The 13,286-nt window shown below is 42.2% G+C and overlaps 1 protein-coding gene across 3 annotated transcripts in view; it reads left to right on the top strand.

Moving 5' to 3' along the window:
- Nucleotides 1–13,286, top strand: part of SLC9A7 (solute carrier family 9 member A7) — a 157,159-nt gene that overhangs the window by 91,295 nt on the left and 52,578 nt on the right. For all 3 annotated transcript variants that reach the window (XM_043895467.1, XM_043895466.1, XM_043895465.1), the window contains exon 5: nt 2,693–2,805. In XM_043895467.1, coding sequence (XP_043751402.1) covers nt 2,693–2,805 — 113 coding nt within the window. The remainder of the gene's footprint in view (nt 1–2,692; nt 2,806–13,286) is intronic.

The raw sequence follows: 13,286 nt of genomic DNA, 5'->3' as shown, positions 1-13,286 counted from the left end.
ATCATTCTTCAATGTGAAGAGCCAAGGCCCTTTGCAGAAATGGCTGATTCTAGGCTGGGATAGCAAATATGCAGGATGACGATGGAGCATCTTGTAGTGCCAGAGAGTAAGGAAGTGCTCAGAAACAAGCAAACAAAGGGATACCAAAGCATGTCAAAGGGACAGAGAGCCAATCTGAAACCACCCCCTAATGACTAAAGAACAACAAAATAAATTACATTGTTTTGCATTACCATTCAAAGTGTAAAACAAGAATCTTTACATCTATATTTATATAAAGGGCTTCCTGGTGGCTCAGATGGTAAAGAATCTGCCTGTAGTGCGGGAGACCCAGGTTCAGTCTCTGGGTTGGAATGATCCCCTGGAGAAGGGAATGGCTACTCACTCCACTGTTCTTACCGGGAGAGTTCCATGAACAGAGGAACCTGGTGGGCTACAGTCCATGGGGTTGCGAAGAATTGGACACGACTGAGCGACTGACACACACATACTGATATAAATAAATGATTGGATGAATAAATAAATGGGGGAGAAGTGACATATCTGTTAGAAGAATTCCAGATAATTCATGCAGATCCAGTCCTCTTCAAGGAGATGAAGCTTGGCCCTTCCCCTGTTTGACTGTGGGCATAGTGACTTCCTTACAAAGAGTACAGCATGCAAAGTAAGGAGTAGCTTTACAGTGGAGAAACCTGACAAATACCACCTCAGCCAGGTGATCAGGATTAACACCCAAATTGGTAAATCATGTCGATACTCCGTACCTTTGATATTTGTGATATGAATGGCATTTACCACTGTGTCTTCCTCCTAAAATCAAAGTACCTTAGTCTAATCATGAGCAAAAAAATCAGACAGGTCTCAGATTCTACAAAATACCTGACTAGTACTCCTCCCAACTTCCAAGGTCATCAAAAACAAGCAGAGTCTGAGAAACTGTCACACCAAGAGGAGACAAAAGAGATATGATGACTAAATGTAATGTGGTATCCTGGATGGAATCTTGGAACAGAAAAGGGCTATTAGGTAAAAACTAAGGAAACCTGAATGAACTGTGGATTTTAGTTAATTTAAAAAAATTATCTGGAAAGCTGGAGATAAAAGCAGGAGCCTTTTATGCCACCAAAAAAGGAGGGGCTTGGACTTTGTCCTGTAAGAGAGTGACAGGATACTGGCATTGGTGATGATGGGGAAAACGCTGCTAGAGAGAAGTCTATTGCTCAGGTCTAAGCTTATGATAGATAGAAGGAAATGTAGAGGAAGGTCTAGTTTTAAGAAATACTTTAAAGGTAGATGAAAGAAGCCTTGGATAAGCAACAAATAGCAAACCAAATCTATATCATAGTGTTCAGTTGCTTAGTCGTGTCCAACTGTTTGTGACTCCACAGACTGTAGCCCACCAGGCAACTCTGTCCATGGGATTATCTAGGCAAGAATAATGGAATGTGTTGCCATTTCCTCCTCCAGGGTATCATAGAGTTCCTGTGAATTGAAATATAACTGTTCAAGTGTCTGGAACAATGTCCAGCACACAGTAGGCAAAACTTGAAATTATAACTATTTATTCTCAAAAGGATTCAACTCTGCAAATAGTTCTTGAGCTCCTAGATAATCAATCTACTGTTCTAGACACCCATGGTACAAAGATGAGCAATGATGTGGTCTTGACTATCAAGAATCTTTTTACTGGAGATTGGCTACAGGGTACAATGAGTCTATACTGTGCCTATTTATTTTTGGTTAAATCTATTCCTAAGTGTTGTAATCTTTTTGCTGCCATTGTAAATGGGATTGTTTTCTTAATTTCTCTTTATTCTATGGTTGTTTGTATCCCCTAATCCCTACAGCTGCTGCCAACACACACACACACCCACACACACCCACACACACACACACACACCCACACACACACACCCACACACACCCCTTTAATAACAAGTACTAGGCCTTTTAACACTCCTCACTCCCCCCTAATTTGTGAGCTTTCCTGTAGGAAATGTGCTCTGCTCAAGGTGAAGTATTAACTTGGTGGACCTTCTTGGGCCATATCACATTCTGCACAGTGTGTAAGGAAGGCTGTTGCTCACCTGTCTAACCCATGCAAAGAGTGAGAAGCCAGATATGTCAGTAGGTACACTGATATTTTAATGGAAGATTTTAAAGAGTTTTGCCTCTTTTCCCTTTTTTGTAGTAATTATTGGCAGAGAAGGTTGACCACTTGGATTCTTGTGGCCATCCCATTTCTTTTCTCTCCACCTTGATCCAGTCCATTCATTTCCATGACTTTAAATGCACTGTCTTAGAATCCTGGGAGTTTTGTAGCAATTTATTACCCATTTTGCAGGGTTCTTTCTCTTCCTTTCTTCCCTACTACCCAGTTGCTTAAAATGCCCTAACTGTTGCTAGTTGAGGATCATACTTTATAGTTGTAAGTACAATTTAAAAATATGGAATGCTCAATATACTTCAGGAAGATGACAGTAACTGCAGACCATTACTTGGTGCCAAAGTCTTATTTGCACATGTTCCTGGTTAGTGTCCAACCACAGCAGCTGCCTGATGTTTCCACAGACCTCTTTGGAAGTGCAATATTCTAGTATTCCTCTGCTTGTGTATTTGCCAGCTTATTCGAGTAGGTGGGTTTTCTTTTCTATCTTTTTCTTCTGACACAGTTTACCTTTTCTTGTTATAGAAATCTCATGTATGGTGTGGTGAAGCTCATGAAGATTGTGGGGCAGCTCTCGGATAAATTTTACTACACGGATTGTCTCTTTTTTGGAGCAATTATCTCTGCTACTGACCCAGGTATTTGCATATTTGGCCTTATTGCCATAATGTTCCATTATTTAAATCTTAAAAAGCTCAGAGCAGTCATTAACTTTCATAAAAGTAGAGGAAGAGACCAGTAAGTCAAGTGGTCTAATGGACTTAGATGGCTTTTCTAAGAAGGGCCTGCCTTTCCCTTTTTAACTGTTCAGGAAAGTTAATTGAATGGACAAAGTCAGGTTCTTGATATTTTTTCTTTCTTTCTCTTTCTGTTATTCTTTTATTTTCCCCACATTTTAAAGATACCTGTAACAGCAGTCTTCAGTCAGTGAATTGTAATTTCTCAGTCCATGTCCAGTTGGAAACAGCTGTTGTGACCCTGTTCTCTTTGATTCCAAGGGTTGAGCTGTGAGGGGAGCAGCCTGTTTACTCCCTGCCTTTAGAAGTCACTTGCCTAGTCTGTCATCCCCTGCCTATCTCCACCGCCCCCCTACCCACCGCCACTACCTGATTGTCCACACCTGTAGTCCTCATCTTGGTCGGATACAGCATTGCCCAGGAGGGCCATGGCAGACTTCTTGCCTTGTTTCTAAGGTGATGGGCAGGGAGAATGAGAGATTGAAAATCAGAACAGCCAAGTTTAGACCAGTTCAAAGTGTTACTTATTAAAATTAATTATAAAGCTAGTACTTATCATCATAGATGAATGAGCTAACTGTACATTATATTTTTACTATTGGTGCAATAGTATTTTGGACTTCCCTTGTGGCTCAGCTGGAAAAGAATCTGCCTGCAATGCGGGAGACCTGGGTTCGATCCCTGGGTTGGGAAAATGCCCTGGAGAAGGGAAAGGCTATCCACTCCAGTATTCTGGCTTGGAGAATTCCATGGACTGTATAGTCCATGGAGTCGCAAAGAGTTGGACACGATTGAGCGACTTTCACTTTCACAGTAGTATTTTAGGAAAATCATGTTTAAAAGTCAAAAGGGCTTTTGAAAATTATGTAGCTCAAGCCTTCACTTTATTAAGTCTTTGAACTTTGCTGTGCATTGTTGGATGGCTTCTAGTTGTCCTTCCAGGTTTACACACCATCCTTCTCCACTCTCTTCTTGGCACTTGGGAGGCTGACTTGTACAGAAGATTTCAAAGGTTCCTATGCCTTCTACTTTCCCATTGGATTTGTCCATGGGGCAGCACCAGTAAGAGACTGAAACAGGGGTAGGCAAGCAGGGTCCCTGTGAGTTGCCTGTGTCCCTGATCAGAGGTCACAGCTCCTGTTGAGTGACCGTCTCCACAGAGCTCCTGGTTCTGACAGTCACTCCTTCGGGCCCAGGGATGGCATAAAAGCTCTCTGTTTTCAGCTGCAGGTAACTGCCCTCCCCCTCTCCCATACACTCTGTGTGCTTGTGCTTAGTCATTGTGTCCGACCCTTTGCGACCCCATGGATTGTAGCCTGCCAGGCTCCTCCATCCATGGAATTTTCCAAGCAAGAATAGTGAAGTGGGTTGCTATTTCCTTCTCCAGGGGATCTTCCCAACGCAGGGATCAAACCCAGGTCTCCTGCATTGCAGCCAGATTCTTTACCATCTGAGCCACCAGGGAAGCCCTGTACTCTCTCTACACTTCTATAAATAATCCCTTTTTAAACACTCCTCAAATTGCTCATCTAGTTCTTGCCAGAACCCTTGATGATAAAGTCCTGGGACCCAGGTTTCCTGGGCTGCCAGCCCTATGCTCTGCTCACTGAGATTAACCTATACCAGTCTTCAGTTCCTGAGTGAGTGAATGACTGACTGTTGTGAACAGAGGCCTCTTGTGCCAACCCCCAGTAGATATACTGTATGAGTAATCAATAAAACTTCAGTCAGGTCCGACCACTGAGATTTTGGGAAGTTTGATACTGCAGCAGGAAAACAGCCCATCACACAGGGCCTGTTTTCTCATCTCTAAATTGGGGGATATGATAATACTACCCACTTAGGGTTTTCATGAGGACTAAACAAGATTGTAAAATGTTTATCATAGTGCCTGCTTCCTGGTAAGACCTTAATTATTGTTGTTGTTATGATCATTTTTCTTCAACATTGGGTTCAAAACAAGACAGTTTTTATGTTATATAATAATAAACTAGAGTAACAATTTTGTATTAGGGTTTTTCAAAGAAACAGAATAAATAGATATGTGTGTGTGTACATAGCAGGGAGGAGGAGAGGGAACGAGATATTAATTGATTATAAGGCCTTGGCTCATGTGATTATGGAAACTGTAGAGGTCCCAAGATCTGCAGTGAAATCTTCAACCAATTCGATGAGTCCCACCCTCATTGAGGAGGGCCATCTGCTTTACTCAGTCTACTGATTCAAATGTTAATCTCATCCAAAACCTCAGATACATCTACAATAGTGTTTAATCAAATATCTGGGCACCCCATGGCCCAGTCAAGTTCACAAATAAAATTAACCTTCACAGGTCTTATGTAAGGAGACACACATATTGTTCATGTAATAAATAATCCACAAAACAAGAACTTTTTTTAGCCTAATCCCTAAAGATTTTTCTGGTTGTGTAACTTGCTTAACTGTTTTTAGGGGTGGAAGAAAGAGATTAACCTTGTGTCTTGAAGATGTATTATGAAGAGATTACATGTCTGTCTTTTAGAAAGTAGGCCTGCTGGTGATGCCCCATGTTGATGTCTGGTTCGCATCTGAATGCTTACAGTAGTGATTTTATTGCCTAGATTTATGATTATCTGGATCTGCCTTGTGATATAGTTGACATTTTTCAAATCCAAATTATTTTTTGTTTACTTTCAAATAAATGAATTAAACTTTTTGTAAAGAAAAGCACAATGAGGGGTAGATTGGGAATCTCCCTTAATCTGTATCAAAAATAGAGCAGGCAGGACAGCAAAAGAGAAAACAGACTGAACTAGCTGACAGAGTATCTTGATGAATCCCCTGATATCAACTGGTGGGGTCAAACTACCCACAGCAGTGAGACTTTGGGATAAGAACAGCAGCTATGCTGGAGGAAGCAAAGGGAAGAGGGGACTGCTGGTTGTTTTGATTGTCAGGGTACCCAGAAATATCCCACAAGTATACACACTCAAAAGAACGGGTTCCCACTGGGAGTCAAGAATTTTATGGTTCTGTCAGTTAACAATAGTTAATATTGGGAGGATGCCTTTCAGGCTCCCATTTGTGGGTGAGGGCAAGGAGACTGGAGGAGGTGTGAGGCTGCTGGAGGGACCTGGGTCTTCAGGGCTCTTAGGAAATCCCTTGTGGAAGATCTCTCTGCAACAACAGAGCTACTCCATAAAAATGACCTGCTTGGACCACTGACCTTGATTGACAGGGCATTAAAGGAGAAGAAAAGTCAGATTTTAATGGTGAAGGAGACCAGAGGAAGTAGATCTCAGATTGAGGAGGTGGCTGTATTGAGGAGGTGGCTGTACCGAGACCATATTTTTAAATATTTCAGTGTAGAACCAGAAGAGGGAGCCATAGAGCCATGAAACTAGGAAATCTGTTCTGGGCTTCTACCCACCTCACTTTAGTGAGCAGCAGAAATGGATTGAGGTTGAATTTCACGTAAACAGAAGAAAAAGTGGGGATAACCCCTCTGAATAATAAAGTTACAGATAATGAAGTCATACCAGAAACAGAGGCTCCCAAAGGAGATGAAACTTTATTAATATGCCAACAGAAGCTAAAGGAAGTTAACAAAACGATAGAAGTTAGAACTGTATACATCAGGGTTGGACAGTTAAGAAAAGAGAAAACTAAACAATAAGGCATTATGAAAAGAGAGCTAACAGAAAGGAATGAAAGGGGGAAGCCATAGAGTAAAAGACATGTCAGTTCAGTTCAGTCGCCCAGTTGCGTCTGACTCTGTGACCCCATGGACTGCAGCACGCCAGACCTCCTTGTCCATCACCAATTCCCGGAGTTTACTCAAACTCATGTCCATTGAGTAGGTGATGCCATCCAACCATCTTATCCTCTGTTGTCCCCTTCTCCTCCTGCCTTCAATCTTTCCCAGCATCAGGGTCTTTTCCAATGAGTCAGTTCTTGGCATCAGAGGGCCAAAGTATTGGAGTTTCAGCTTCAGCATCAGCCCTTCCAATGAATATTCAGGACTGATTTCCTTAAGGATTGACTGGTTGGATCTCCTTGCAGTCCAAGGGACTCTCAAGAGTCTTCTCCAACACCACAGTTCAAAAGCATCAATTCTGTGGCACTCAGCTTTCTTTATAGTCCACCTCTCACATCCATACACGACTACTGGATAAACTGTAGCCTTGACTAGATGGACCTTTGTCGGCAAAGTAGTGTCTCTGCTTTTTAATATGCTAATATTCTGTCTAGATTGGTCATAATTTTTCTTCTAAGGAGTAAGGATCTTTTAATTTCATGGCTGCACTGACCATCTGCAGTGATTTTGGAGCCCCAAAAAAATAAAGTCAGCCACTGTTTCCCCTGTTTCTCCATCTATTTGCCATGAAGTGATGGGACTAGATGCCATGATCTTAGTTTTCTGAATGTTGAGCTTTAAGCCAACTTTTTCACTCTCCCCTTTCACTTTCATCAAGAGGCTCTTTAGTTCTTCTTCACTTTCTGTCATAAGGGTGGTGTCATCTGCATATCTGAGGTTATTGATATTTCTCCCGGCAATCTTGATTCTAGCTTGTGCTTCATCCAGCCCAGCCTTTCTCATGATGTACTCTGCATATAAGTTAAATAAGCAGGGTGACAATATAAAGCCTTGATGTACTCCTTTCCCTATTTGGAACCAGTCTGTTGTTCCATGTCCAGTTCTAGCTGTTGCTTCCTGACCTGCATACAGATTTCTCAAGAGGCAGGTCAGGTGGTCTGGTATTCCCATCTCTTTCAGAATTTTCCAGCTTGTTGTGGTCCACACAGTCAAAGGCTTTGACATAGTCAATAAAACAGAAATAGATGTTTTTCTGGAACTCTCTTGCTTTTTGATGATCCAGCAGATGTTGGCAATTTGATCTCTGGTTCCTCTGCCTTTTCTAAATCTATCTTGAACATCTAGAAGTTCACGGTTCATGTACTGTTGAAGCCTGGCTTGGAGAGTTTTGACCATCACTTTGCTATCATGTGAGATAAGTGCAATTGTGTGGTAGTTTGAGCATTCTTTGGCATTGCCTTTCTTAGGGATTGGAATGAAAACTGACCTTTTCCAGTCCTGTGGCCACTGCTGAGTTTTCCAGATTGCTGGCATATTGAGTGCAGCACTTTCACAGCATCATCTTTTAGGATTTGAAATAGCTCAACTGGTATTCCATCACCTTCACTAACTTTGTTTGTAGTGATGCTTCCTAAGGCCCTCTTGGCTTCCTATTCCAGGATGTCTGGCTCTAGGTTGGTGATCACACCGTCATGATTATCTGGGTCATGAAGATCTTTTTTGTAGTTTTTCTGTGTATTCTTGCCACCTCTTCTTAATCTCTTCTGCTTCTGTTAGGTCCATACCACATCTGTCCTTTATTGTGCCCATCTTTGCATGAAATGTGCCCTGGTATCTCTAATTTTCTTGAAGAGATCTCTAGTCTTTCCCATTCTATTCTTTTCCTCTACTTCTTTGCATTGTTCATTTAAGAAGGCCTTCTTATCTCTCTTTGCTATTCTTTGGAACTCTGCATTCAAATGGGTATATCTTTCCTTTTCTCCTTTACCTTTTGCTTCTCCTTTATTCACAGCTATTTGTAAGGCCTCCTCAGACAACCATTTTGCCTTTTTACATTTCTTTTCCTTGGGGATGGTCTTGATCCCTGCCTCCTGTACAGTGTCACGAACCTCCATCCATAGTTCTTCAGGCACTCTGTCTGTCAGATCTAATCCCTTGAATCTGTTTGTCACTTCCACTGTATAATCGTAAGGGATTTGATTTAGGTCATACCTGAATGGTCTAGTGGTTTTCCCTTCTTTCTTCGATTTAAGTCTGAATTTGGCAGTAAGGAGTTCATGGTCTGTGCCACAGTCAGCTCCCAGTCTTGTTTTTGCTGACTGTATAGAACTTCTCCATTTTTTGCTGCAAAGAATATAGTCAATCTGATTTTGGTATTGACCATCTAGTGATGCCCATGTGTAGAGTCTTCTCTTGTGTTGGAAGAGGTGTTTGCTATGACCAGTGCATTCTCTTGGCAAAACTCTTATTAGCCTTTGCCCTGCTTCATTCTGTACTCCAAGGCCAAATTTGCCTGTTACTCCAGGTGTTTCTTGACTTCCTACTTTTGCTTTCCTGTCCCCTATAATGAAAAGGACATCTTTTTTGAGTGTTAGTTCTAGAAGGTCTTGTAGGTCTTCATAGAACTGTTCAACTTCAGCTTCTTCAGCATTACTGGTCGGGGCATAGACTTGGATTACTGTGATATTGAATGGTTTGCCTTGGAAATGAACAGAGATCATTCTGTTGTTTTTGAGATTGCATCCAAGTACTGCATTTCAGACTCTTTTGTTGACTATGATGGCTACTCCATTTCTTCTAAAGGGATTCTTGTCCACAGTAGTAGATATAATGGTCATCTGAGTTAAATTCACTCATTCCAGTCCTTTATAGTTCGCTGATTCCTAAAATGTCAATGTTCACTCTTCCCATCTCCTGTTTGACCACTTCCAATTTGCCTTGATTTATGGACCTAACATTCCAGGTGCCTATGCAATACTGCTCTTTACAGCATTGGACTTTACTTCCATCACCAGTCACATCCACAACTGGGTTTTGTTTTTGCTTTGGCCCCGTCTCTTCATTCTTTTTGGAGTTATTTCTCCACCGATCTCCAGTAGCATATTGGGCCCCTACTGACCTGGGGAGTTCATCTTTCATTGTCTTATCTTTTTGCCTTTTCATGCAGTTCATAGGGTTCTCAAGGCAAGAATACTGAAGTGGTTTGCCATTCCCTTCTCCAGTGGACCACGTTTTGTCAGAACTCTCCACCATGACCTATCGTCTTGAGTGGCCCTACACGACATGGCTCATAATTTCATTGAGTTAGACAAGGCTGTGGTCCACGTGATCAGGTTGGTTAGTTTCCTGTGATTGTGGTTTTCATTCTGTCTGCCCTCTGATGGAGAAGGATAAGAGGCTTATGGAAGCTTCCTGATGGGAGAGACAGACTGAGGGGGAAATTGGGTCTTGTTCTGATGGGCGGGGCCATGTTTAGTAAATCTTTAATCCAATTTTCTGTTGATGGATGGGGCTGTGTTCCCTCCCTGTTATTTACCTGGGCCAAACTGTGGTGGAGGTAATGAAGATAATGGCAACCTCTTTCACAAGGTCCCATGCATGCTCTGCTACACTCAGTGCCCCCAGCCCTGCAGCAGGCCACCGCTGACCCATGCCTCTGCCGGAGACTCCTGGACACTTAAGGGCAATTCTGGGTCAGTCTCTTGTGGGGTCACTGTACCTTTCTCCTGGGTCCTGGTGCACACAAGTTTCTGTTTTTGCCCACCAATAGTCTGTTTCCCAGTCCTGTGTAAGTTCTGGCAGCTCTATGATGTGGTTAATGGCGACCTCCTCCAAGAGGATATATGTCCTACCCAAGTCTGCTGCACCCAGAGCCCCTGCCCCTACAGCAGTCCACTGCTGACCTGTACCTCCACAGGAGACACTCAAACACAGTTCTGTCTCAGTCTCTGGGTCCTGGTGCACACAAGGTTTGTTTGAGCCCTCTAAGTATTTCTGGCAGGTGTGGGGTTTGATTCGAAACGTGATTTTGCCCCTCCTACCGTCATTCTTGGAGATGGCAATAGCAACCCATTCCAGTACTCTTGCCTGGAAAATCCCATGGATGGAGGAGCCTGGTAGGCTGCAGTCTATGGGGCCGCTAAGAGTTGGACACGACTGAAGTGACTTAGCAGTAGCAACCATCGTTCTGGGGCTTCTCCTTTGCTTTTGGACATGGGGTAACTCCTCAGAGCTACTCCAGGACCATGCAGCCACCATGCAGCTGCTGCTCCAGCGCCTACCATCTTCCTGGGGCTTCTCTGCCCTTAGATGTGGGGTATCTCCTCACTGCTGCCCCCATGCCATGCAGCCACTGCTCCCACAGATGGTGACTGCAGCCATGAAATTAAAAGATGCCTGCTCCTTGGAAGAAAAGTTATGACCAACCTAGACAGCACATTGAAAAGCAGACATTACTTTGCCAACAAAAGTCCGTCTAGTCAAAGCTGTGGTTTTTCCAGTAGTCATGTATGGATGTGACAGTTGGACTATAAAGCAAGCTGATCACTGAAGATTTGATGCTTTTGAACTGTGGTGTTGGCTAAGGCTCTTGAGAGTCCCTTGGACTGCAAGGAGATCCAACCAGCCCATCCTAAAGGTAATCAGTCCTGAATATTCATTGGAAGTACTGATCCTGAAGCTGAAACTCCAATACTTCGGCCATCTGATGCGAAGAACTGACTCATTGGAAAAGACCCTGATGCTGGGAAAGATTGAAGGCGGGAGGAGAAGGGGACAACAGAGGATGAGATGGTTGGATGGCATCACCGACTCAATGGACATGAGTTTGAGTAAACTGTGGGAGTTGGCGGTGGACAGGGAGGTCTGGCGTGCTGCAGTCCTTGTGGCCGCAAAGAGTCAGACATGAGGGACTGAACTGAATTGAACTGAGATTGGGATGGAATATATTGTGAGGCACTTCTGTGGGGGTTGGCAAAGTGGCAATTTCCTCCACTGGATGATGGTTACAAAAGTGGTTGGTTTATAATACTGCTAAATATCTGGGTGTATTCTAATTGTTTCAGTAAGTAATGCGTTTGGTTGCAAATAACGGGATGGTCTGGCTAATGCTAACTTAAACAGAGAGCTGTTTATCTTGGCTAAGAGCTCCGAGCTGGTGCCATGGCTCCCATGACAATCAGGCACTCAGTCTTTCTAGTGCACTACCTTTGGATTTCAGACATACCTTAACTGCCCCATGGAGGCAAGATGACCACACTGTATCCAGTCTTCACCCTCTTCCAGGCAGCAGGAGGTGGCACTCACCACAAGGGAAGCTAAAGAAGTGAGTTTAGTTTCTCAGTTTCTTATGGCAGAAACTAACAAAACAAAAGGTAGTTGAATGTGAATATTGTGAGTGAACCCCACCTGCATGTACAGATTAGAGTGGTGGTTCTTAACTGGGGATGATTCTGCCCTGCCACAGCAGATGTTCAGCAATGTCTGGAGACAGTTTTGGTTGTTAAAGCTTGGCAGGGGAGAGTGTTTGGTGCTACTGGTATCTTGTGGGTAGAGGCCAGGGATACTGCTAAACTATCTTATGGCATACCAGGTAGCCCCCAAGACAAAGAGTTATATGGCCCCAACTTTCAGTAGAACCAAAATCCAGAAACTCCAATACCCTTTTGGGGTTCCATAAGGTCAAAACTGATTTAAGAATAAGAGTAGTATATCATTAGTCTTTTTTGCTTACATTCATTCTTATAAGTGTACTGTTGAGTGGAGTTTTCCAGGGCTTACATAATTGTGACAGTAACTCCCTATTGATCAAATATAGAAATAGATGTGAAAACCATGTTCCATTACTTCAGATATTAAAAAGACCTGAGAAAATGTAAAACAGTAGTTGTCTTTACACTATTTTATGGAAAAAATTATTATTTTTCAGTAAAAAATGTTAACATAGAATGGGTTTACTAGTAATTTAAATGAATATTTAATTTTTTGTTTTACTCAATACAGTAAATATTGAAAGCTATAACCCACAGGACTAAAACTCTTTGCCAGCCTCAGAATTTTTTAAGGATGTAAAGGAGTCTTGAGATGAAAAGTGTAAGAGCTGCTGGTCTGGAAAAAAGTTGATTGTAGATACCTGTGAAATGTGAAACCCGTGATAAGTGTAATTATGTATAGTCTGTCTTAAATGAGGACTTGCATTATTTCACAGATCTTTAGTAAAGCCTTCTCTGTGCCCTGACCCTATGCTGGAATCTGGGAGCACAATGATCAATAAAATAGGGTTTCATTGCAGCAATGTGGATGGACCTAGAAATTATCATACTAAGTGAAATAAGACAATGAAAGACAAATAGTATATGACATCATTTATATGTCGAATCTAAAATACAACAGAAATGAACCTATCTATGAAACAGAAACAGACTCACATAGAGACATAGAAAACAGACTTGTAGTTGCCAAGATGGAGGGGGGTAGGGAAGTGATGGGTTGGAAATTTGGGATTAGCAGATGTAAACTATTATATATAGAATAAATAAACAGCAAGGTCCTGCTGTATAGTACAGGGAACTATATTCAATATCCTGTGATAAACCATAATGGGAAATAATATGAAAAAGAATATATGTGTATAGCTGAATCACTTCGCTGTACAGCAGATGTTAACACAACATAGTAAATCAACCATAACTTCAATAAAATAATAAAATAGGGTTTCTGCCTAAAAAGTGGTTTCAACTTATCAGTAGAGCCAAGTCACATTCACTGTGATTATTTTTAAAGTTCTGTAGTAGAAGTATTTTCAAAG

Source organism: Cervus elaphus, chromosome X, assembly GCF_910594005.1.
Source record: "Cervus elaphus chromosome X, mCerEla1.1, whole genome shotgun sequence".
Classification (NCBI taxonomy): Eukaryota; Metazoa; Chordata; class Mammalia; order Artiodactyla; family Cervidae; genus Cervus; species Cervus elaphus.
Note: the sequence above shows the minus strand (reverse complement) of the source record. Positions and strands in the feature narration are given on the sequence as shown.